This window comes from Macaca fascicularis, chromosome 4, assembly GCF_037993035.2.
Source record: "Macaca fascicularis isolate 582-1 chromosome 4, T2T-MFA8v1.1".
NCBI classification, from domain to species: domain Eukaryota; kingdom Metazoa; phylum Chordata; class Mammalia; order Primates; family Cercopithecidae; genus Macaca; species Macaca fascicularis.
Window position 1 is genome coordinate 126,173,993 of NC_088378.1, and position 22,481 is coordinate 126,196,473.

The window sequence follows — 22,481 nt, forward strand, 5'->3', positions numbered from 1 at the left end:
TATTTGACGTCACAGGTGTGCAGGTGAGCATGGATAACCAGTTTTCTTCTCTAAGCAACCAATAAGAATGTTAAAACAGAAATAAGACTTCATATAATACAGTGAAAGACTGAAAGCATTGTCTTACGACTACTGTATTATTTAAAGAACTACATCTGTATCAATCAAATGTGGCAGGACAGGATGTACAGTTCAATACTGGGGGTGCAAGATTTTAAAATGAGGAACAGGCCAAAATCTAAACACAGAATCGTCCAAAAAAAAAAAAAAGGCCTTCAAGTAGAACAAGTTTTCAATAACAAAACATGGTAGTTGAACGCCTGCGTCTAGTTACGAGTTGGGGAAAAACATTAATTGCAGATTAATGAAACAGATTCTGTGCGAGGTCAGGGTAGGGAGTGATGGCGCGCGGGAGCGGAGGAAGAGCCGGTTTCGCCGTCCCAGAAAGCGTTCCACGTCCACACGCCCGCACTGCGGCCCTGCGGCGAGGGTTCAGACCTCTCCGTTTCCCTTCACCATTCTAAACGCGCAATCCCGCTAAAATCCCGTTCACTCCAATTCCTGGAAAGAAGCTTACAACGGTGAATCTCTTCCCTGGAGTTGAAAATCAACTTCCAGTGCCGGTCACCGAATCCGTCAAAAATCCTATCCCTCTCGGGCCCAATTCCTAAAGAATTCAAGCCTGCACCCTGTAGACCCTGAGCGATCTCAGATCATCCCCACACCGCTCCCAGCCTCCCCAGCTCTAAACGCCGCCGCGTGGCTCAGCGCTGCCCTCTCCGGCCTCTGAGGGCCGCGCACATCGCCCCGCCCCCGGCTAGCGTGGCGGAAGTAGCTCGCCCGGGCTGAGAGACCGCGCGCCACCTGGCAGAGCGCGCATGCGCCCGCACAGCCAGTGCTGGGGGCGTCCGTATCGCTAACTCCTCAGTCTCCGCAACCCCCGCCTCACCGAGAGTCGGGCTCACGCCATCTTGCACCCCCTTCCCCCCCGTCACACAGCCGAGTCACCTTTTCCCTTTCTTACACTCCACACTCTCGGCCCCCCCACCCCGCCCCTTTCCAAGCGTGTCCCGGGCCGCAGCAGCAGAAATCGCACCATCTCCACCCCCCACATTCTCCTCGCAGGAAGCGCAGCCGTGCCTACAAGGGTTCTTAAAGCAGAGGTTGTGGGGCGTGCGGGGGGCGGTGCGGGGGTGCGGGCGGGGGAGACGTCCGAGAGCCGGGAGGGACGCAGCGCGGAGATCCCAGCGTCTCTGGGCCCCCGCGCCGGCCACGCCCTGGTCCCGGCTCTAGGGCGGCCGCCTGGGTCTTCGGCGTCTACGCGGGAGTGTTGAAGGGAGGGCGGCTGTGGGAGGCGCTGACCGGGCGCAGCGCCCTGGTTCTGCTGCCGATTGTGGAGTTGCCTCTCGACTCCTCCCTGTTGGCGGGTGGGCGTGGGGTGAGGGGGATTGGGCTGTGCTAAGGAGCGGGGTGCGCGGGTCGTCTAGGTAGTGTTGGGGGTTGCCGGGGGAATCATTAAAGAGGGAAATTGTTGCTTTATGGCACGGCGAGAGAAGAGTTAGGTAGTTAGTGGGAGTGTAGCATCCAGAAAGAGGAGAAGATCCGCTGTGTTCTCTCTGGGGTGAGCTCACGTCTGTGGCCCCTGGGGAAATTATGTAGCTTGTCTTTGCCTTGTTTTGGTCTGTAAAATGGCGATCTTATAGCCTAGTTCAGAGTTGTCAGGGTTATATGAGAAAATACACGTTAAACGCCTGGAACAACGCCAGGTGCTGCTCAGTACATTTTAGCTCTGCTTTTGCTCTCCATGTTTTAGGAGTTCAGAATGACTGTGACCTTATCTTCTCAGAGAATGAGGACATTTGGTCTCACAAGTGAGAGTGAAGTTATGAAGACAGTGATATGTAATATTTGACACTCAGACGATCCTGGACATGTTATTACTGTACACGTGGATAAATTGGCATTTCTCCACGAGGTTAATAGAAATGTTAAATTATTTCGGTAGAAAGAAATGTGTGTGTGTATATATGTGTATATATGTATGTATAGTGTGTATATTTATATATGTATTTGGAAGGAGAGGACCTGGGGTCTTAATATATGTAAAGGGCAGACTTTGGAAGAGGAATTAAATTCGCCCTGCAAAGATTTACTTGAAGGACAGAACTTGGGGAATTTCTGGTGAATGTTTCATAGAGGCTGAATTTGACTATGAGGAACAGTTCGTGAGAGTACTTTTCTAGAATGGAATGCACTTCATTGTGCTATTGAAAGTTTCTTATCTTAGGATATTCGGGACATTGGAGCGAAGTGTGCCTAAGTCTAGGCTGCACTTTTCAGTAGCAGTTTCTGCCTTGGTGGAGATGTTCCATAATCTGTGCCTTTAGGCACTAGTGGTAGCCTAGGCACAGTGGCTCTTCAGCACTTGAAATATGATAAGTGTCACTGAGGAAGTTAATTTTTAATTTGTTTCGTAAATTAATTAATACATTGATTTACGTTTAAATACCAACGTGTGGCTAGTGATGGCTACTGCATTGGGCAGCACAGGTCTACAGTTTAGATGTTGAGAGTCCTTCCGAGTCTTGATATGGTTGAGTTTCAAATCAGAGAAGCCAGCTCTTTGGAACATTTATTGGCTTACGGAATTGTAATTCTATTCAAATAATGCCTTTCATTCAAATACTGCAGTTCAGACCTTGGGTCTGTTAGTACTTATTTACATCTTGACAAATTAAAGCAAAACGTTCTTTTGTCTCCTAGGTTGTACGGGTAATGCCAGATCCAAAGAGCTATGACAGTATTAACTGGAGTTTTCTTTAAACATTATGGTACTATTTTGTGATTTTTGGTTTTTATCTTTTACTACTTTGGTTGGTTTTCAGTGAGAAGTTTCCAGCTCTTTTATTCAAGTTTTTTTTCTTTTTTAACCTTTCGTGTAATAAAGCTATTTGAAAAATTATAACTGTTGAGCATTAGGACATTTTAGAACTAGTTTTGTGGTTATCCAAGTCTTTTGGAGAGATAAGTGAAATTAGGTAATAGATGTTTCACAAAATTGCTTTCCTTGAAATATGTGCATCTTTTTTTTAAGTAAGTCTATATAAAGTCAAATATGAAAATAAAACTAAAAGAACAAACAACTTTCATAGGTAGCGGTAGCACCCTTAACCCTGGCCTGATGTCTGTAAAATGATGCCCTTGGGTCAGGCACGTTGGCTCATGCTTGTAATCACAGCACTTTGGGAGGCTGAGGCCACAGGATCTCTTGAACCCAGGAGTTCAAGGCTGCAGTGAATCATGGTCAGGCCAGGCCTTCCAGCCTGAGCTATAGAGGGAGACCCTGTCTCTTAAAAAAAAAAAAAAAAAAAAAAAAAAAAAAAAAAGATGCTCTTGGTCTTAAGGCTGAAGATAATGGTTAGATCTGGAACAATAACTTAAAGCCCATGAATTAAATCAGATGGAGAGAATAGCTCATAATATGCAAATCAGAATGGGGTACTTTTATGGGTGACCATAATATCTTAATTTTTCTGAGACAGTCATGGTATAAAGCCTGATTGTTCCAGCACAATTATTTAATTTAATAGAACCCCTTTCACTATCAAAAATGTTCGAATTGGGACCACATAATAATGTCACCCTACTGTTAGCCTTCTTGGAACTTGTAATATATAGTTTTAGGACAATTAACCACATTGCAATATCAGAAATACTTTATTATTATTTTTGAGACGGAGTTTCGCTCTTGTTGCCCAGGTTAGGGTGCAATGGTGTGATCTCAGCTCACTGCAACCTCCACCTCCTGGGTTCAAGCGATTCTCCCTCCTCAGCCTCCTGAGTAGCTGGGATTACAGGCACATGCCACCATGCCCAGCTAATTTTGTATTTTTTGTAGAGATAGAGTTTCACTGTGTTGGCCAGGCTGGTCTTGAACTCTTGACTTCAAGTGATCCACATGCCTCATCCTCCCAAAGTACTGGGATTACAGGTGTGAACCACTGCGCGCGGCCAGAAATATACTTTAAAACAGTGACAAAATTACTGTTGTTGTGTCTAAATAATAAATGAGATACCTGGAATAAGGCCAGCAAGTGACTTTCCCATGTAAGCCACTGATAATTTAAAATTTTGCTTTGGATAGAAATCTTTAGCAGCTTGAGTTTTGGTGCCCTCTGGAAGAAAATTATCTTTTGGTGGGGGTGACTGCAAAGCATTAGTCTATGTCAGTCAAATCAGGAGATTGAGTATTTGTGTTGAAATAACACTGATTTTATTTTATGGTAAGGTTGAATAGTGAAATCCATCAGAAATCTGATTATGTATTAGAATGTTAAAGACGGGTTTTACTTACAGTTACTTAAATAATGAAAAATAACTCAGCTACATGCATTATTAAGTTTATACTGAAGTGGGTAAAATATTTTATTGAGGCTCTAACACTTGATTTGAGTTCTCACTCAGCTACTTCCTAACCATGTGATTTGGGACAAATTATTTAATTTTCCTAAGAATACTCGGTTCCTCATTTATAAAATGAAGATGGCGATGGCTTCTGCTTCTAGGTTCATAAGAGGTTAATTTAAATAACTCATGTGATGTGTTGGGTGCAGTTCAGTAACTATTAGCTGCTGTAGCCTTAAGTTTATTGGATAATCTAGAAGTGATAATAACGTTCTGAGATGTTCTGTGGGTTGGTGAACAGAGCACTAAGACGCAATTCTGTAAACCTAGCTTTTGCCCTTTTCTGCCACATTTTGTCATTTCAGTTAAGGTATTTAACTTGTTAATATCGGTGCCTCAATTTCCTTATCAGTAAAATAGAATTAGTACCCAACCTCATCCCACCTTCTCATAAGACTGTTGGTGGCATCAAATGAGAATTACGTTTAAAAATTGTTGTCCTTACAAACATTTTTATGTTGAATTGGTTTTGTCTCGTCTACCTACAGCCTCCACTAAAGAGTGACCTGCAGAAGTTGTTCCGCAAATTTTGTGTAACAGCATAGATAGTGTATAATAGGCACTATTACTGAAGACAGTTCTCTTTTACAAATAATATTGTAAGTCACAGGCCGGGTGTGGTGGTTCACGCCTGTAATCCCAGCACTTTGGGAGGCTGAGGTGGGCGGATCACTTGAGGTCAGGAGTTGGAGACCAGCCTGGCCAACATGGTGAAACCCCATCTCTACTAAAAATACAAAAAATTAGCTGGGTATGGTGGTGCATGCCTGTAGTCCCAGGTGCTCAGGAGGCTGAGGCAGGAGAATCTCTTGAACCCGGAAGGCGGAGGTTACTATGAGCCGAGAACGTGCACTGCACTCTAGCCTGGGTGACAGAGTGAGACTCTGTCTCAAAAACCAAACACAAAAAAAACAAATAATATTTTAAGTCACAGTAATGGTGCTTTTTTGATCTGGTCACAATATATTTTCTACAGAAAACAACCCTATACTGCTAAGGAAGAACGAACATTTTCTTGGGCACTTACTTGATGTGTTCTTTCCATTGTATCTCATTTATCCAAACATATTCCCACCGAATAGGTTGTACTAATGAGGCTCTTACTTTCTAGAATGGGTCTGTCAGGCTTTTTTGTACTGTAGTTCTCCCTTTGAAAATATCTGGCCCTTAGTTAATGGGTAGTGAAGGTTAAATAAGATCATGAACATGAAAATAGTGGCTGGCTCTGTGACTCATGCCTATAATACCAGCACTTTGGGAGGCTAAGACATGTCCAGATTGCCTGAGCCTAAGAGTGAGGGCAATATAATGAGACCTAGTCTCTACAAAAAATTTAAAACAAAAATTAGCTGGGCCGGGTACAGTGACTCACACCTGTAATCCCAGCACTTTGGGAGGCCTAGGCGGGTGATCACCTGAGATCAGGAGTTTGAGACCAGCCTGGCCAACATGGTGAAACCCTGTCTCTACTAAAAATACAAAAATTAGCTGCATGTCTTGGCATGTACCTGCTGCTTAGTAGGCTGAGGCACCAGAATTGCTTGAACCCTGGAGGCGGAGGTTGCAGTGAGCCAAGATTGTGCCGTTACACTCCAGCCTGGGTAACAGAGCAGAACTCCATCTCAAAAAAAAAAAAAAAAATGTAACCGAGCTTGGTGGTTGGTGCCTGTAGTACCAGCTGCTTGGGAGGCTGAGGTGGGAAGATTGCTTGAGCCCAGGAGGTGGAGACTGCAGTGAGCTGAGATTGTGCCACTGTACTCCATCCTGAGCAACAGAAAGAGACCCTGTTTCAAAATAAAAAGAAAATAGTACACTGTTTGGTGTATAGTAGGTAGGAGTTACTGAAAAGATGCTGTTGAATTCACAGGACAAGTAAATTGAAATAATTTATGTGACTATATTAACTAAAATAACATACAAATATAAATCATTTAAAAAATCTTGAAATGTACTTTTGCGATTTAAATGCTATAGTGGTTTTATGACTGAATTCTATATATTTCACGGTATTCATGTTAGTCTTTATTAGTCATAACATTCTTTGAGGATATACATGTTTAACAATAATCTTTTGTGATATATTTTCAAGAAGCTTTGCTTTTGCTTGAGTTCATCATCATTGTTGGCATGAACTAAATGCCTGATATGTACAAGGCACTTTCCTAAGGGCTGTACATATGTTATTTTATGTAACCTAGGAGAGAAGTAATTAATCTCCATTTTAGAGATGAGGAAACTGAGGCAGTGAGGTGGCATAACTTGCCCAAGGTCATGTGTAAGTGTTAGAGCCTATAATTTAACTCCAGAGCCTAGCTCTTTACTGCTCCCATTGTGGTTTGGCATAGGCAGATATTAATATTTCACAACACAGTTCAGTGTGACATACACATTGTGGAGGCTTTGTGGGTTAGTTATGATAAACTTTTATTTGTATATTCCTTGTTGTATAGTAGAAAGAACTCTGGACCAGGTGTCGGGGGACCTCAGATTTAGTCCCAGCTTGTATCACTAAATAGTAGTGTGTCCTTGGGCAGTTCAAGAAACCCCTCTGGACTTCAGTTCCTCACCTGAAAAATGAGGGATTTGGAGGAAATTAGTGATTTTCAAACTGTAGTTCTGAAGTCTGCTCAGATGTCTTTGGTTCCCTCCCACCAATTTGCATATATATTTGTCTGTTACAGTTGCTTATCCATCTACCTAAGATTTTCTTTTAAACGAAGAATTTCTTAACTGAGTGTTTAAAGTCATCAGTCTCCAAGAAAACTTAATGACTATGTAAGTCCCCTGACTGCTGTGTTTACAACTTTTCAGTAATTTCACAATATTTTAGTGTTTTAGGAGATAGAGATCTTTTACTAATGAAAAAACTAAGGCACTAAAATGAGAGGATTTTTATTAAAACATAGTATATCTAAATGGCCTGAATATTTCAGGTTATCAGCTATCTGGGATCAAAGCCTGTTGTTTACTGAATTTGTGATCTTCAGCCAGTCTTAGTTGGTAGAGGCAGAATACTTGTCTTGTAGGGTAATTGTGGGGAAAAAAAAAAAAAGTGAGCTAACACAGGTGAAACACCCTTTATAAACTCCAAATTCATCTGTTTTTTACATGCCTACAGTAAATCCCCCATTCCTTTTTCTTTTTGGTCACGCAAACTGTGTTTTTAAACACATCAGATATTTTGTAAATTGTTTAATGCAGAATTCTCATAAGCTTTAATATTTCTAAAATGTGACTCTCGACTGGAAGAGAGTGTTGATTTTTAAGGGAGCTGCTTTTTTTTTTTTTTTTTTTTTTTTTTTTTTTTTGAGACAGAGTCTCGCTCTGCCGCCCAGGCTAGAGTGCAGTGGCGTGATCCTGGCTCACTGCAAGCTCCGCCTCCCGGGTTCACGCCATTCTCCTGCCTCAGCCTCCCGAGTAGCTGGGACTACAGGCGCCCGCCACCTCGCCCGGCTAGTTTTTTTTTTTTTTTTTTTTTTTTGTATTTTTTAGTAGAGACAGGGTTTCACCGTGTCAACCAGGATGGTCTCGATCTCCTGACCTCGTGATCCGCCCGTCTCGGCCTCCCAAAGTGCTGGGATTACAGGCTTGAGCCACCGCGCCCGGCCGGGAGCTGCTTATTTTTTGACATCTTTGTCAAATACACTTACCTCTTACTGTTAGGAGTGTAATTGGTGCCAAAATCTTCCACATATCTCAAAAGTTAACCATTAAGCAACTCTATTATAAAGTTTGAGTAAAAACAACAGTGTTTTAGTGTTGGAAAAGTAAGTGTGCTATGTGCCATTTGTCAGGGCTTAAGGATAATCTGATAGGCACATTTGCAGTGTACTTTAGGGACTGTTTTTGCAAAGAATTTTTTTTTAAACTCAATTTTTCTGTGAGAGTACTGGATATGAAAGCATATGAAATAGAAACTGAATATGAGACTAAAGAAGGAAGATATACTAGAAACTCCTGTGTCTTGTAGCAGTCTATCACTGGGCTCCGGTGTCTGTTAGTTCCAAAAGATGCTCATGTAGGATATGTAATGCTGCAGTTTTAGCTGTTTATCATCTAGAGAGAAAGGATGGGGGTAGTTTTCACGTTTACAGGGTGTTTTGATATTTTCAGTTCAGATTTTTTTTAGTGCCCATTATATGCAATCCTGTGAGACAAATTATTCCTGACAGAGAAATTGAACTTATGAGATGAGTTGATCCTTATATCCTTATACAAAGTTCTATTATATTAATTATCCTTCTTAACAAAAATCTTGTGACCATGGGTTTTATTTCAGTTTTCTGCTTTACAACATCTCTCACAAAGCTTCTGCAGGTTTTTAAAATCTCCACTTGAATGTCTAATAACTGTCTCAAACTTAACATAGCCCCAACTGAACTGTTTTATTTTTTCCTTCGCAGTCTTCTGGATCTCAGTAAATGGCACCACCATTCAACCAGTTTCTGAGGCCCCAGAATTCAGTCATCCTTGACTGCGCTTCTCTCACACCCCACGTGTAATCCATCAGCAAATCAGTTCTGCTTTCAAAATATGTTCCAGAAATCTGACCATTTCTCATCATCTCCACTTGTTAAACTAATTCAAGCCACTGTCATCTCTTGTCTGCACACAACCTCAGTAACTTCCTAACTGGTCTTGATTGCACTCTTGCTTCCGTATAGTATATTCTCCCCGCTGCTGGAGTTATCTTTTTAAAACCTAAAACATTTCAAGTAACTTCCCTTTTCAAAATTCTCTAATAGCTTCACATTACACTTAAGTGAAATGTAAACTCCTGTGGCCTAAAGGCTTTATAAGATCTGCCCTCTTGCTACCCCTGCGTTCATGTCTTTCTAGCCACACTGGCCACAGGATTTTGGTACTTTGCTGTTCTTTTTGTTGGGAAGTTCTCCAGAGCTCCCTTCCAGATCTTATATTAAATGCCACCTCCTAGTTGAAATCAACTTGTTTTTCTTATTTCATAGTATTTGTTATTTCCTCAAATTATATTTGTTTATGTGCTTGTCTCTTGCATTATAATGTATTTTTTTTTTGTCTGACTTAGTCACTACTATATCCCTACCTTTTAGAACAGTGTTTGGCCTGTAGTAGGTGCCCTTCTTAGGTATGAAGAATCCAAAGCACTGGTGGTGTTAGCTTTAAATAAGAGGGTGTCTTTATTATAAGAGGAGGGAATTAAGGGAGGAGGATACACTGTCTTTGGTGGAGGAGAGTGGAGGGAATGACTAAATGATAGCTTTTTGTTTCTCTGGAAGTAGAAGATGATGTCAGCTGTCCATAGCTGGGGTAGGGATTCACTGTGGGACAGAGGCTTATTCAACTAAAATAATTAGTATGCAGTAAAGTAGTTAATTTAATATTAAACTAATATAAACTAAAATAATTAGATGTCAGAGAAATAATTTCTTTTGTTTACATATCTGGGAAGGTTTCTTGGAGATGGGCTTAGGCAATAGATTTTGGATAGGTTGACAGATACTGTATTATTTCAAAAGGTATTGCAAGTAGAGAGAGCTATAGGGGTAAAGGTTCAAAAGAACATGGGATGGTTCTGGAGATGGGGAAAGTTTGATTTGACTGCTGTAGAAAAGGAGGCTGGCAAGGTCAGGTGGGACTGATTTGAGGTAAGTTTATAAACCAGGCTTTTTAATACCTTCCAAAGTCCACTTAAAATGGGGCATATATTACTATACTGAGATTACCATTGTATTATTCTAAACACTAGGTCTAGACATTTTTATAGATATTTTATGTATTTAATTTTTAATTTTTTGCATTCTCAGTGATTGACCATTTGGTATTATTTTTCACAACAGAAGAAATTTAGATCATGATGTAACCTGATTTTTTTTAAACAACAAAACTAAAACGCAGTGTATAATAGTGTTGGCTTAACCGTAATTGCTTCCTGCCTTTGGAATTTTATGAAAATAAAAATATTCTAATTATAAAAGTTTTCTATTAATTTATATTATGTGGGATGTTCAGGTTATCATTAGAATTGAGACTGTAGATGCTTAAAATCAGTACATAGGTCTGCTGAAATAGTTTTCTTCAGCAGTATAGAAGATAAGATTAAAACTTCTCTCTTTTAATTAATGGGTTGACTGATAGTTTTCACAGTCCAGATTTTGATGATGTTTGGAGGGTGCAGAAACTAGTAGTAAGGTTCTCGACAATTTGAGGTCTTTTAAGCTTAAAGATGTTTCATGGTATTTCTTCTGTGGTTATTTAGTCCCCCAAAATATGAGATCTAACTAGAAACCCAGTAGCATATTCATTGCATTTTGTTTAGTTTACTTATTGTGATTAACTTCACTACAATTAAAACTTTTTTTTTTGATAGCAGTGTTTTCTAAGGATAGGGGTGTATCCTTAAATTCCATAATTTTAAATTAAAAGATAAATGCCAGATTTTCTTCTCCGGAACACAGTTTTACAGGTGTGTTATAGTATTAGCTATTAGCTTAATGATCAGGTTTAAATACTATTAATCAGATATGAACTTATTCCTTGGGTTCACATTTAAACTCTGGCATGTTGAAATAATCTAGGTCCCAATCTGCACATCTGAATTCATTTTGTAAAATATGGCAAACAGATGCATTTTCAATTGAAAGCTGAAACAACTGCAGGACATTAACCCATTGAGAAGATTACAGTAGGTTTTCAGTTCCACGGTAACTGTATTTATTAGTGAAAATTGACTTGAGTGCTTCTGCTTTTAACAGACTTTTCTTTTTTAATGTCTAGAAGAAAGGAAGTAGAGCATTGGAATGATAGGACTTTGATGTGTAAAGAAGTTAATGTCAAAAGAAGTTAATTATCTAAATCAAACAGAATGTGGGTACGGGAAATAATTATTTTAAAGAGTCTAATGAGCTATCAGCTCATCATGTCAAGAAAAATGTTATTCACCTGTTTGATATAAAAATTGACTTGACTGTGAAAGGATGATCATGGTTATAATAAACTAGGTTTGGGTGACTGGATTTGAAAATGAAAAAGGAGCAGATTGCTCCAGCAATGTCTCAGGGCATTTGACCATAGGATGGATAATCCCATGGAATGGCATGTCTGTCAAATCTGATGAGTCAACTCAAATCATAACATTCTGGAGGCTGGGGTTACTACTTAATTTTTGAGTTTAACATGTTGTCCCAGATAGCTCTGTCAGCCTTCTATTGGGACAACAAGGGAACATTTTCTGAGGTCTTTGAGAAATCCAGGCTCCCTTTTTTTGCATTTTGTCCCAATTCTGCAGGACTCTTTATGGAAGTCCTTGGTTTCCTATTTTCTCCCAGTCTTGGACTTGTGATTTTTTTTTTTTTAATCCAAGTCTCAAATGGTTATGTTTCTTTTCCTATATTATTTGTAGAGAAAGTACTTACTCCAAAAGTCTTTTTAAACAATGGCACAAATCTAGGCTTAAAAAATGTGATGGTGTTTCTTAGCATTAAGTTCTTCATATGTTTTAGAATTTTGGTTTTCAGGCTCAGTTTGAGTGGAACGTTTTTGTTTGCCTTCTCTTTTTGTGCTCTTGCATTCTTGGTATAGTGGTTTTGGCCTGGCTGTTAGGGCCCTCAGACTAGACCAGAGGGATATTGGTATATTTCAAACCTAGTCACCTAGCTAGTGTGCTGCTTGCCTTAGATCTTTGTCCTGTTGCCTTCTCAAAAGCTTCATATAAGGCCTATCTCCATCAGTGATTTGTAGTAGCTTTTTTCCCCCGTCCTTCTTTTGTGGGGCCCAGCCCTTCCATCGCAGCCCTTGCTAAGTGACCCTGGTTTAGGTTCCCTTTATGAATTTTATCATTACCCACAGGAGTTGTTAGATTAGAAAGATGTATTAAGAAGATAAATTTGGCTGCAGTTTGGAGAATGAACTGAAATGGAGATAGAAGATGTAGATTAAGAGTTTTTAGGGGGCCATAGCAGTACAAGAGGGGAAGGATGTGAGAACATACAGCAAGTAGAATTTACTTGACTTTTTACAAATTGTAGGGTGCAGGAGAAGGAGTCCAAGGTAGTGACTGAGATTTTGAGCCCAAGTGAGTAGTAGTCGTAGTGATGTCGTCAGTGAAAACTAAACTTACAAAGAAGCTACTTAATATTTGTTTAGTTGCATAGAGGTCTTTTAGTAAAAATATTTAAGTTTTACAAACTTGTGTAATTGTGAAAAAAGGGTAATACATCTAAATTTATATAAAAGCTTTTAGCAGATCAAGAAGGGGAATTCTTTTTTCTTCCTTAATTTTCCCTGTTCATGGAAGAGGGAGTTCTTAAGGTCTGTTTATTATAACAGTTAACATTTATTGTGTGTTCACTGTGTGCTGTCAGTGCTGTTCTAAATTTTTGTATGTATTCATTTAATTCTCACAACAGCCCTAAGAAGGTGAGATTATCATTGCCCTTTACAGATGAGGAAACTGAAGCACAGAGAAGTTAGGTAACTTGCCCAAAGTCTTAGCAAAGGAGCAGAGGTGGGATTCAAATCTAGGCAATCTGACTCCAGAACCTGCCCTCTTAGTTTACTAAAAGTCCTCTGCACTGTTTTACTTTTTCATATGTTGTTAAATATCTTACATTCTTCTTCAGAATCTGCAAAAAATATTTTAAGGAAAATTACAGCTTTGCAAAGTTTATACAAGCTTATGAAATAATAACTAACGTTTATTGAGCACTTCCAGTATAATAGTATAATAGTTGAGGCTTTACCTACTTTCATGACATTATTTTAATGTTACTTTGACTAAATCTTGCTAATTTTTTTAATGCATTAAATAAAATGGCATACATTAGGATTGGCACCCAATTTATCATTATGCATCACCTTAATTTTATTGGGAAAATGTCACATTTTAAATTGAATAAGTTATTTACCCATAGGATTATAAAATATCACAATGCTTTTGATCTACTGATTGACAATATTATTTGTATTTTAGACTTTTGTTCAAATGGGAATTAGATTATGCTGTAGTTTTCTAATTTTGTATCTTTCAGCTGTGGAATTGTTTCTTTAAATGAAATCTTACTTGGAACCCTCATATATCAACTAGAAAAGTCAGAGTTGTTCTGTTTTAAACTGGGGGTGTGTTGTGCTTGGGGTCCACCTGGAACTCCCTGAAGCATTGCTGATGAACCATAGGGCTCCCTGAAGCTCATTTTGAAAACCAATTAGCTCTAGTAAAATATGTTAATAAATACTGTTTTTACATTACCTATCATAAAATAGGTGCTAAAGTATTTATCACTGAAGTAATTGGCCGACATCTTACTTAACTAGTTTTTTTCCACCTTGCTATTTCATTTTAATAAACAACATTAAGTATAAGTGAATCAGTTTTATGCAAAGCAAATCAGAAATTTAAATTTTCTCTAGTTTTTGAAATAATTTATATTTGCTTCCTTTTTTTTTTTGCATTTACTTATAGCTAGGTATATTTTGTAAGCTTTATTTCTCCTTTTTATTTAGATGAATAATACTGCAGCTAGTCCAATGTCTACTGCAACTTCAAGTAGTGGAAGGAATACAGGGAAGTCTATAAGCTTTGCAACAGAATTACAGAGTATGATGTAAGTATATCCTTGCATGCTGTTGCTATTACTATTTTAAATTTATTCATGTTGAAAGGCAATAGACATAACATTTATAAAACTTGGGAATAATTTGTTATTAATCAAGTAAAAATGAAATACTGTGATAACATTTTAAATTGCTGTATGTAGAGGCAAAATTGGTTAAAAATGCTACAGTGGTACTGTATTTGAAAAATGAGTATTGGTTCATCTTTATAAATGATAGAATGAATAATTATGTGGACATATTTGCTCTAATATTTGTCTGAGTCTGTGTTATGTATTGTTTATTTCTATTCTAGTTTATAGATTTAGGAAATTTTGAGACTGATTATATTCTTGGACGGTTGGAATGTTTTCACGTGGAAGGTCTTAGTTTTTCTCAACTGTCATAATAATTCAATAAGCCTAATTTAAATTAGTTTTTAGTTTTGATAATATTTGAAATCACTGTTTCAGAACATTGGGGAAAACTTAGAGCATTTAAAAAACAGATGTATTCAATCTTTGGGAAGTTGCAGAGTCATTAAGATTTCTTAAGACTCTGTTCAGCTTGATTTCTGGTTTCTTGCATTAAGTGAAACTACATCTCTTGATTTGATAAGAGGTGGCACATTTATTAGAAATGTCTTTTGACACATGGTAGTTTTTCATTATATTGGTTCAGGAGACAATTGTCTGTATAAGATGGGGGACCACATATTATAGTGCTCTTCTTATCCTGTGGATTCATGACTTATCCTGTGGATTCATATTCATACTCATGACTTATCAGGTAGTTTAAAAGAATATTTCTGTTGAAGGTTTAAGTGTCTTCCTCTTGTGGCTAAATTGATAGCCTTCATAGTTGAATTAATGTCACTATGTGATGATTACTGTTAAAAGGTAAAATGAGTTTGAGTATATGTCTTGTAATTGCATGATGAACTTACTTTATACAATATTGAAAACATTTAGTTCAGGAGCTCTCAAACTTTTTGGCCTCAGGATCCTTTTATACTTTTAATCATTGAAGATCCTGAAGAATATTTGTTTATTACGGTTATAGTTATTAATATTTATTACTTAGAATTTATTATTAAAAAAATTTTTTTTTTGAGGCAGAGTCTCACTCTGTTGCCCAGGCTGGAGTGCAGTGGCACAATCTTGGCTCACTGCAACCTTCACTTCCTGGGTTCAGCGATTTTCCTGCCTCCACCTCCCAAGTAGCTGGGATTACAGGGGTGTGCCACCACACTTGGCTAATTTTTGTATTTTTAGTAGAGGCAGGGTTTTCCCGTGTTTGCCAAAATTACTTAGAATTTAAAAAGAAAGACATTTATGTATTAACTTGAAAAGTAATAAACCTATTATATGTTAATATAAATAATATATTTCTTATAAAAATATTTTAAAGCCAAAAATTGATTGCACCTTTCAGATGAGATGCCAATAAATGTGACATATTTAGCAACTGTATGAAGTGAGCCTATATTTTAAATTATGGAGAATTTTAAGGGTTTATGCTTATGTACATTTTTGTGGATTAGTTTAAGTTTTTTCATTATAGTTTAGTGGCTTTATATTAAGAATCTTTTATGTTGTATTATGTTAATTATGTTTAAAAATACTAAGCATGTTTTAAAAGTTTTAGAGTAAGGTGAAAAAATTCATTTTCTGTAGAGCTGGTTCATTGATTTACCTTGTATTTTTAAAACTTTTAATTTGGGAATTTTCAAGCTTACAGTGTAATGAAACCCATATACCCATAATCGGGCTTTAACAATAATTGTGTTTTTCCAGTCTTATTTAACCTTTCTCCTTACCTTTCTCCCTTTAAAAAAAAAATGAAGTATTTTAAAGCAAATCCCAGACATCTTATTTCGAAATTTATAGTATTTATTAAAACAATATACTTGTTAGTAAAGTTAAAAACAGATGTCCTGTAGCAGAAGTCAACAAACTATGGCCATGGGCTTGCTGCCTATTTTTGTAAATATAATTTTCATTGTACCATAGCCAGGCTTATTCATCTATCTGTTGTCTATTGAAGCCTTCATGCTCTGTGCCAGAGTTGAGTATTTGCAACAGAGACTATATGACCTGTAAAACTGACAATATTTGCTATATGGTCTTTTACAGAAAAAGTTTGATAATCTCTGATCTGTAAAAGACAGTTGTCTTTGAGAAGAAGGCTACAAAAATTAAAAATAAAAATTAAAAAATCTATGTACCCACCAAAATTAAAAATAAAATATTAAAAAAACCAAACTATGTTCCCACAAAAATTAAAAATTTAATTAAAAGCTTGTAGAGTATTCTTTTGTCATTTATACTTAGGAGAATTTCTGTTTAGTGCATTTGATGGACCTTGGGCCATTTTAAAAAAACTGAGAAAAAATAAAGGCTAAATTCAGCACTTTCTTATTAAATACTTTTGCAAACATCTTCCCAACCAATGTACCTAAGCTGGATTCGGAATGCAAAAGTTATTGTTGGCTACAACTCTGGAAGAAATGTACATTTTCCTTCTATTTCAGACCTCATAGAGAGGCCATTCCTAATAGTTACATTCATCATTTATGGTTTGAAGTTTTCCCCCCCCGCTTATGAATTTCTTTATAGAACAGGGAAACAGGGCCAAAATTGGGAGAGTCTTTTTAAATTTACCAGTATTTCTATTGTTATCAAGATGTTTAGGCTTTTGATTGTATAAAATTAGACTCAATATATATTTAATTCTTATGTGTATTTCAAATGAGAAAGTGTGGACTTATGCTGCTATGTTTATTTTGTGTTACAGTAATTTCATTCTGGGAATCCCTACTTTACTGCTGCTGTTCATGGTTCTAAGCCTTTTATATTGCTCCTTTTCAATCCTCTGCTGCTGCCTTCCCCATCCATTCACTATTAATGAGTTGTTGTTCTTTTGGGTCCCTGGCCTCTAAATAAGTGACAATATTGTAGTGTCATTTCTGGGAAATGGTTTCACTGCAAGTTGTCTAGTTGTCAAGCACAAATGAAATGGTCATGATCTGCTATTAAATATAGAACTGGCAACCAATCTGTCCTAGTATTAGAGCCTTGGAGAACTTACTGTATTTTGAATTTGGGTGGCAAATTCCACCAGTGAAACATTCTTAACAGAAGTTTTTTTTGTTTGTTTGTTGTTTTTTGTTTTTTTGTTTTTTGTTTTTTTTGAGAGGAATCTAGTTTTGTTGCCGGATTGGAGAGCAGTTGCCCGATCTCTGCTCACTACAACCTTAGCCTCCCGGCCTCAAGTGACTTTTCTGCCTCAGCCTTCCAAGTAGCTGGGAATACAGGCATGTGCTACCATGCCAGGCTAATTTTTGTATTTTTAGTAGAGATGGGGTTTCACCATGTTGGCTAGGCTGGTCTCAAACTCCTGACCTCAAGGGATACACCTGCTTTGGCCTCCCAAAGTGCTGGGATTACAGGCGTGAGCCACCGTGCCTGGCCTCTTCTTACAGATTTCAAAGGAAAGGATTAGTAGTCTAACAAGTGTTAGTGGGTTGGGATGATAGCAGTTGTGCCTTACCTAGTGCATATAACTGAGCATATTTGCTATATGCTGTTTATCACAGCTCCTTTGAATAACCTGTACTGGAATGGTCCAGAGGTTTTTCATTTTTAGGTTATTGAACTCAAGCAGCCTGTAAATTTTAAAATGAAATCTTTTCATCGACATTACAGGTATTTTAACAAACTTCTTCAGAATTTTAAGTAATTTAAATGCACTTTGAGAGTCTTCATTGAGTTCTTCCTTACTTTACCCATTTATATATTTCCTGCCTTGTCATGTACATTTTTAGAGTTACAGGCCTGAGTATGACGATGCCAGGTTTCACAGCTCAGTAGTGCTTAGTAATTATAATGTCACCACATTTTTAAAAATTGGGAGTTTTTGGGATAAATAGCAATAACATTGAAAAAATCTTGTTTACATGTTACTTTTATATTGTAAGAATTCTTCCAAATGAAAATTTCATCCTTATCTAACATCCAGAAATTAAAAAAAAATTTAGTCAGAATTTGCTTACATATAATAAAATACATTTTTAAATTGTACAGTTCTACAATTTTTGCATTTTAAAAAATTACCTTTGTATTTTTGAGATGGGGTCTCTATGTTGCCCAGGCTGATCTTGAACTCCTAGGCACAAGTGACCCTCCTGCCCCTGTCTCCCAAATAGCTTGGACTACAGGATTGTGCCACTGTGCCCAGCTAAAAATCATTTACTGAGTCCTTCTTATATGGCAGGAACTGAATGCCTTCAAGAGGCGTATAGTCTAGCAGTAGAGAAGGAGACAAATATTTGTAATGAAATAGGATGCGAAAAATTCCATGATAGTACAAAGGAGGGAATGAGGAACTCTTCTGAGGATAAGCTACCTATGTTTAGGTCTGTAGTTCTGCCCGCTTCCTGGAATGTCTGTTGAGTATTCTGTGAGCACCTCGAATTTAGAATGTCCAAAACTGAACTAATAATTTTCTCAGTAACATTTGCTGCTTCTCCTGAGTGTGTTTGGGATAAATAGCAATGACCATTTATTCACTGCTGCACTATACTAGACCTTTGTTTTGTATGTGAAATGGTATCACTTGACTATTTTTTAAGTATTATGAAGATATGAGCTGTGAAAGAATGTGTGCCCCCTTCATCTAACTTTAGAGAGCCCTGATATGTATAGTCTCTGAATTTTTAGTAGACGGGTTTTTAAGCTAACACAGGCTTCCTTCAGATATTGTTTCCCTGGTTCATTTAAGTTTTTCAGGAAACTGGAAGAAATAAAAACTCCTGAAGATAAAAAGTATGAACCTACTATAATTCCAAAGGTGCTTTAATAGTATCAGTGATAATAATGAATACTTGTATAGAGCATGCTGTGTACCAGACACTCTCTTGAGTACCTCCCATATGCCATTTCATTTCATCCTCACACAACTCTGTGAGGGTAGATGCTATTATTCCCCTTTTATAGATGAAAGAATAGAGACACAAAGGTGGAGTAACTCACCAAATATTATCCTATAGTCAGTGGCAAATTCTGGATTAAAGCCAGAAAGTCTGATTCCAGATTCTGTGCTCTTGACACTTATGCTAAACTGCATTTCAGTTAATAAACTTTTTATTTTGATTTACAAAATTTAGTTTATAAATTAACTTTTAACAGTTTATGTGCGACTACTGTGCTATAATGAAATAAAATGTGGAAGCTGAATGTTTTTTCAGTTGATTGCTTGGTTATTAGTAACGAGGTCCCAGGTGATCCTCCTGCCTCAGCAAGTAGCTGGAACTACAGGGGTGGGTCACCACACCTGGCTGATTTTTGTATTGTTTTGTAGAGGCAGGATTTTGCCATGTTGCTTAGGCTGATCTCGAACTCCTTGGCTCGAGTGATCCTCCCACCTTGACCTCCAAAGTGTTGGGATTAGAAGCATGAGCGTCTGTGCCCAGCCTGTCATTTTTATACTATCATGGCATTTGTTGTAGTTTCCTGTATCTTAACAAATTTTTTTCAGCAAGGGCATATCAGTAACTAAAAGAAAGGATAATTTTCATGGAAATTCTATACTTACCATATACTCCTTATTAGATGCTCATATTTGTGTTATTTCATAATTTTGGATATAAATATGGCCATATTATTTGAATATTTAAATGTCTATCCTACTTTTATGTTTTATCACTGTTAAATAATCGTTGATCTTAATTTCTCATATTTAAATTACACTAAAATATGTGGTAAACTTACCCATTTACTTTTTGTGAAATGCATCTGTGTGGGATATTTTAAGATATGCTTTAGTTTATAACTATAATAGTAATCAGGAATGTTTTCAAATTGTAATGTGAGAATATGTATTAAGGCAGATTTCCTGAAAGTGAGAATATGTATAAAAGCAGATTGAGAACATAAAAACACTGTGTAATGGAAAGTCTTTTTTCCTTTCAGGAATGAAATAGGAAATCTTTAAGTTTCTAGATCCAGTTAAATTAAGTGCTTGTGTTAAAAAATGTCATTTTATAAATGTGGCTAAATAAAATAATTTTTTTTTTTTAAATATTACTATCAGTTCTCTCACGAGAAAGTAATAATTAGAACTTTTAGTTTAGGATTATATGTGTAATTACCAGGGAAAAAAGTGTCTTGCTTACTTATAGAAATGAAGTCTTGAAATTCAGGTAGATGAAGTTATTTGAGTAATTCTGTGATGAAAATCCTTAGTTATATGGGGAAAAATAGGTAAAAATTCACAGATCCATCAGCCTAAAATTGCAGTATAGTTGCTGATTATCACATTGGAGAGTGGCAATCCCTGTTCTGAACTAATTTGATGGTAGAGCCAGGCTGTAATTGATGTATAGCTATTTATGGTCTTTTCTTAATTTTAGAGTGAATGTTCATACATTTCACCATGTTCCTGAATACTTCTCTAGACTCTACTGAAAGTGTTATGTGATTTATGTACAGTATTAACTTTCAAAAATCTGAAAACTTTGTATTCTGAAATGCATGTTTCAGATAAGAGATTGTGAACTTGTATCTACCTCACAGGGTTAGTCCGAAGATTAAATGAGATGATTGAATTAAAACACTAGTATAGTTCCTGGCAGATGATAAACATTGTGCTATTGTTACCATCACCTTTTTAAAAAATAAATATCATCATCAACACACTGATTAAGGAGTTTATAAAAAGTAATTCAAGTATAGGGGGAAATATTTGCAATTTAATGGGAAGAATTTCATAATTATAGAGAAGAAAGGATTTGTCGACATTATAGCATGCTGTATAACTTTCCACAGTGATAGAAATTTTATTTCTTTTTTGTCCAGTGTGATAGCCACTAGCCACGGGTGCCTATTGAGTATATTAAATAAGCCAGGCAGCTGAGCAACTGAATTGTAAATTTTATTTAAGTTTAGCCCTAAACTTAGCAAATAGCTACCATATTGGGCAGCACAGAAGAAATATAGTAAATATAAATTATATATAGAATGCTTCTTTTCTGGGTTGCATGTATTATATTTTTTTGAGATTGGGAAAAATACATTTTACATGTTATAACCTGTTTTTATATTTGATTTTAACACAGTCATTGATCTACTTTTTTGCCCTCTCTCTTTTTTAAGTTGTCATTGTCCCACAGTTCTTTATAGCTTTGAAGATGTTAATATTTGGCTACTTTGGCAAGTCGGATTTGATTGAGAAGTTTAATATTACATTTATGTTCCATTTTTTAGAAAGTATGAATAATAAAGAAATGTGTTCAGTTTCTTAAAAATGATCTTTTGTGAATGTGTGTTCTCTCTCTCTCTCTATATATATATACACACACACACACACGCTTAGTCTTTCTGAAAAATCCTCTGACTGTAACTCTGAATGTATTGTATTACACTTGATTATCATGTCAGCATGTATAATTGAATATATAATGTCATCATGAGTTTTAGGTTCTCATTTTTATGTAGCTAGATTTGCAAAATTTCTGGTAGCTGTGAAATTAGCAATATGTTGTGAAGTGTTCTATCAATTCATTATTTTTATTATGGTGATATTTTGAAAACCTGTTAATTTAAATGTACCAGCTTCAAAATTTATCTTTAGAAAAGTGGGGCGAGGTGTGGTGGCTCATGTCTGTAATCCCAGCACTTTGGAGGACTGAAGTCGGGGGATCTCTTGAGGCCAGGAGTTTTGAGACTAGCCTGGGCAACATACTTGAGATGCTGTCTCTATAGAAAATAAAATTAAAAGCAGTTATCTGGGCCCTGTAGTCCCAGCTACTTGGGAGGCTGAGGCAGGAGGATCACTTGCATCTAGGAGGTCAGGGCTGCAGTGAACCATGATCCTGCCACTGTTCTCCAGCCTGGGTAACACAGTGAGACTGTCTCAAAAAATAAAAAATAAAAAAGGTACTAGATAAAAATGGATTCTTCATTACTAAAAATATATCAGAGAGTGGTTAATAATTTTAGATAGGAAATTAATATTTGATGCCTATGATTATATATTGATTTGCCTCTTTACAGTAAATTCTGTAAATTAAAAAGGTGAGTGTAATTTTAGAAAAGAATAGTAAATTCTTAATATAGAGGAATAAATCTTGCTGATTTTGACTTTTTGCTGGTTCTGAAGTCCCATGATAGTTAAGTTTGCCAAAGCACAGTTTTGATTATCTCTAGATGTGAGATTGGTGGACACTTTTACATTACAGCCAAAGAAATGAGAATTGGGCCAGGTGAGGTGGCTCACGCCTATAATCCCAGCACTTTGGGAGGCTAAGGTGGACAGATCACTTGAGGTCAGTCAGGAGTTCGAGACCAGCCTGACCACCATGGTGAAACCCTGTCTCTACTAAAAAAAAAAAAAAAAAAAGTTAGCCAGGTATGGTGGCACATGCCTTTAATCACAGCTACTTAGGA

At 37.0% G+C, this 22,481-nt stretch overlaps 1 protein-coding gene and 1 long non-coding RNA gene across 19 annotated transcripts in view; one reads left to right on the top strand and one right to left on the bottom strand.

Annotated features, from left to right (window-relative positions):
- Positions 1 to 926: 926 nt before the first annotated feature.
- The window catches only part of SUPT3H (SPT3 homolog, SAGA and STAGA complex component), a 529,437-nt gene continuing 507,882 nt past the window's right edge, over positions 927 to 22,481 (top strand). For 7 of the 18 annotated variants that reach the window (XM_074037868.1, XM_074037869.1, XM_065543947.2 and 4 more), the window contains exons 1-2: positions 927 to 1,163; positions 13,945 to 14,045. Coding sequence is in view for 11 of the 18 variants with exons in the window: in XM_065543947.2 (XP_065400019.1) it covers positions 13,945 to 14,045 (101 nt within the window). In the remaining 7 variants the exon portion in view is untranslated. Of the gene's footprint in view, positions 1,164 to 1,268; positions 1,622 to 1,851; positions 1,976 to 2,763; positions 2,832 to 7,145; positions 7,240 to 8,867; positions 10,092 to 13,944; positions 14,046 to 22,481 lie in introns of those variants that run through there. The other 11 variants (XM_065543951.2, XM_074037863.1, XM_065543950.2 and 8 more) reach the window with 10 other exon arrangements.
- The window catches only part of LOC107129545 (uncharacterized), a 43,815-nt gene continuing 28,197 nt past the window's right edge, over positions 6,864 to 22,481 (bottom strand). The window contains exon 3 of the long non-coding RNA XR_010586391.1: positions 6,864 to 7,031. This is a non-coding gene — a long non-coding RNA (uncharacterized lncRNA). The remainder of the gene's footprint in view (positions 7,032 to 22,481) is intronic.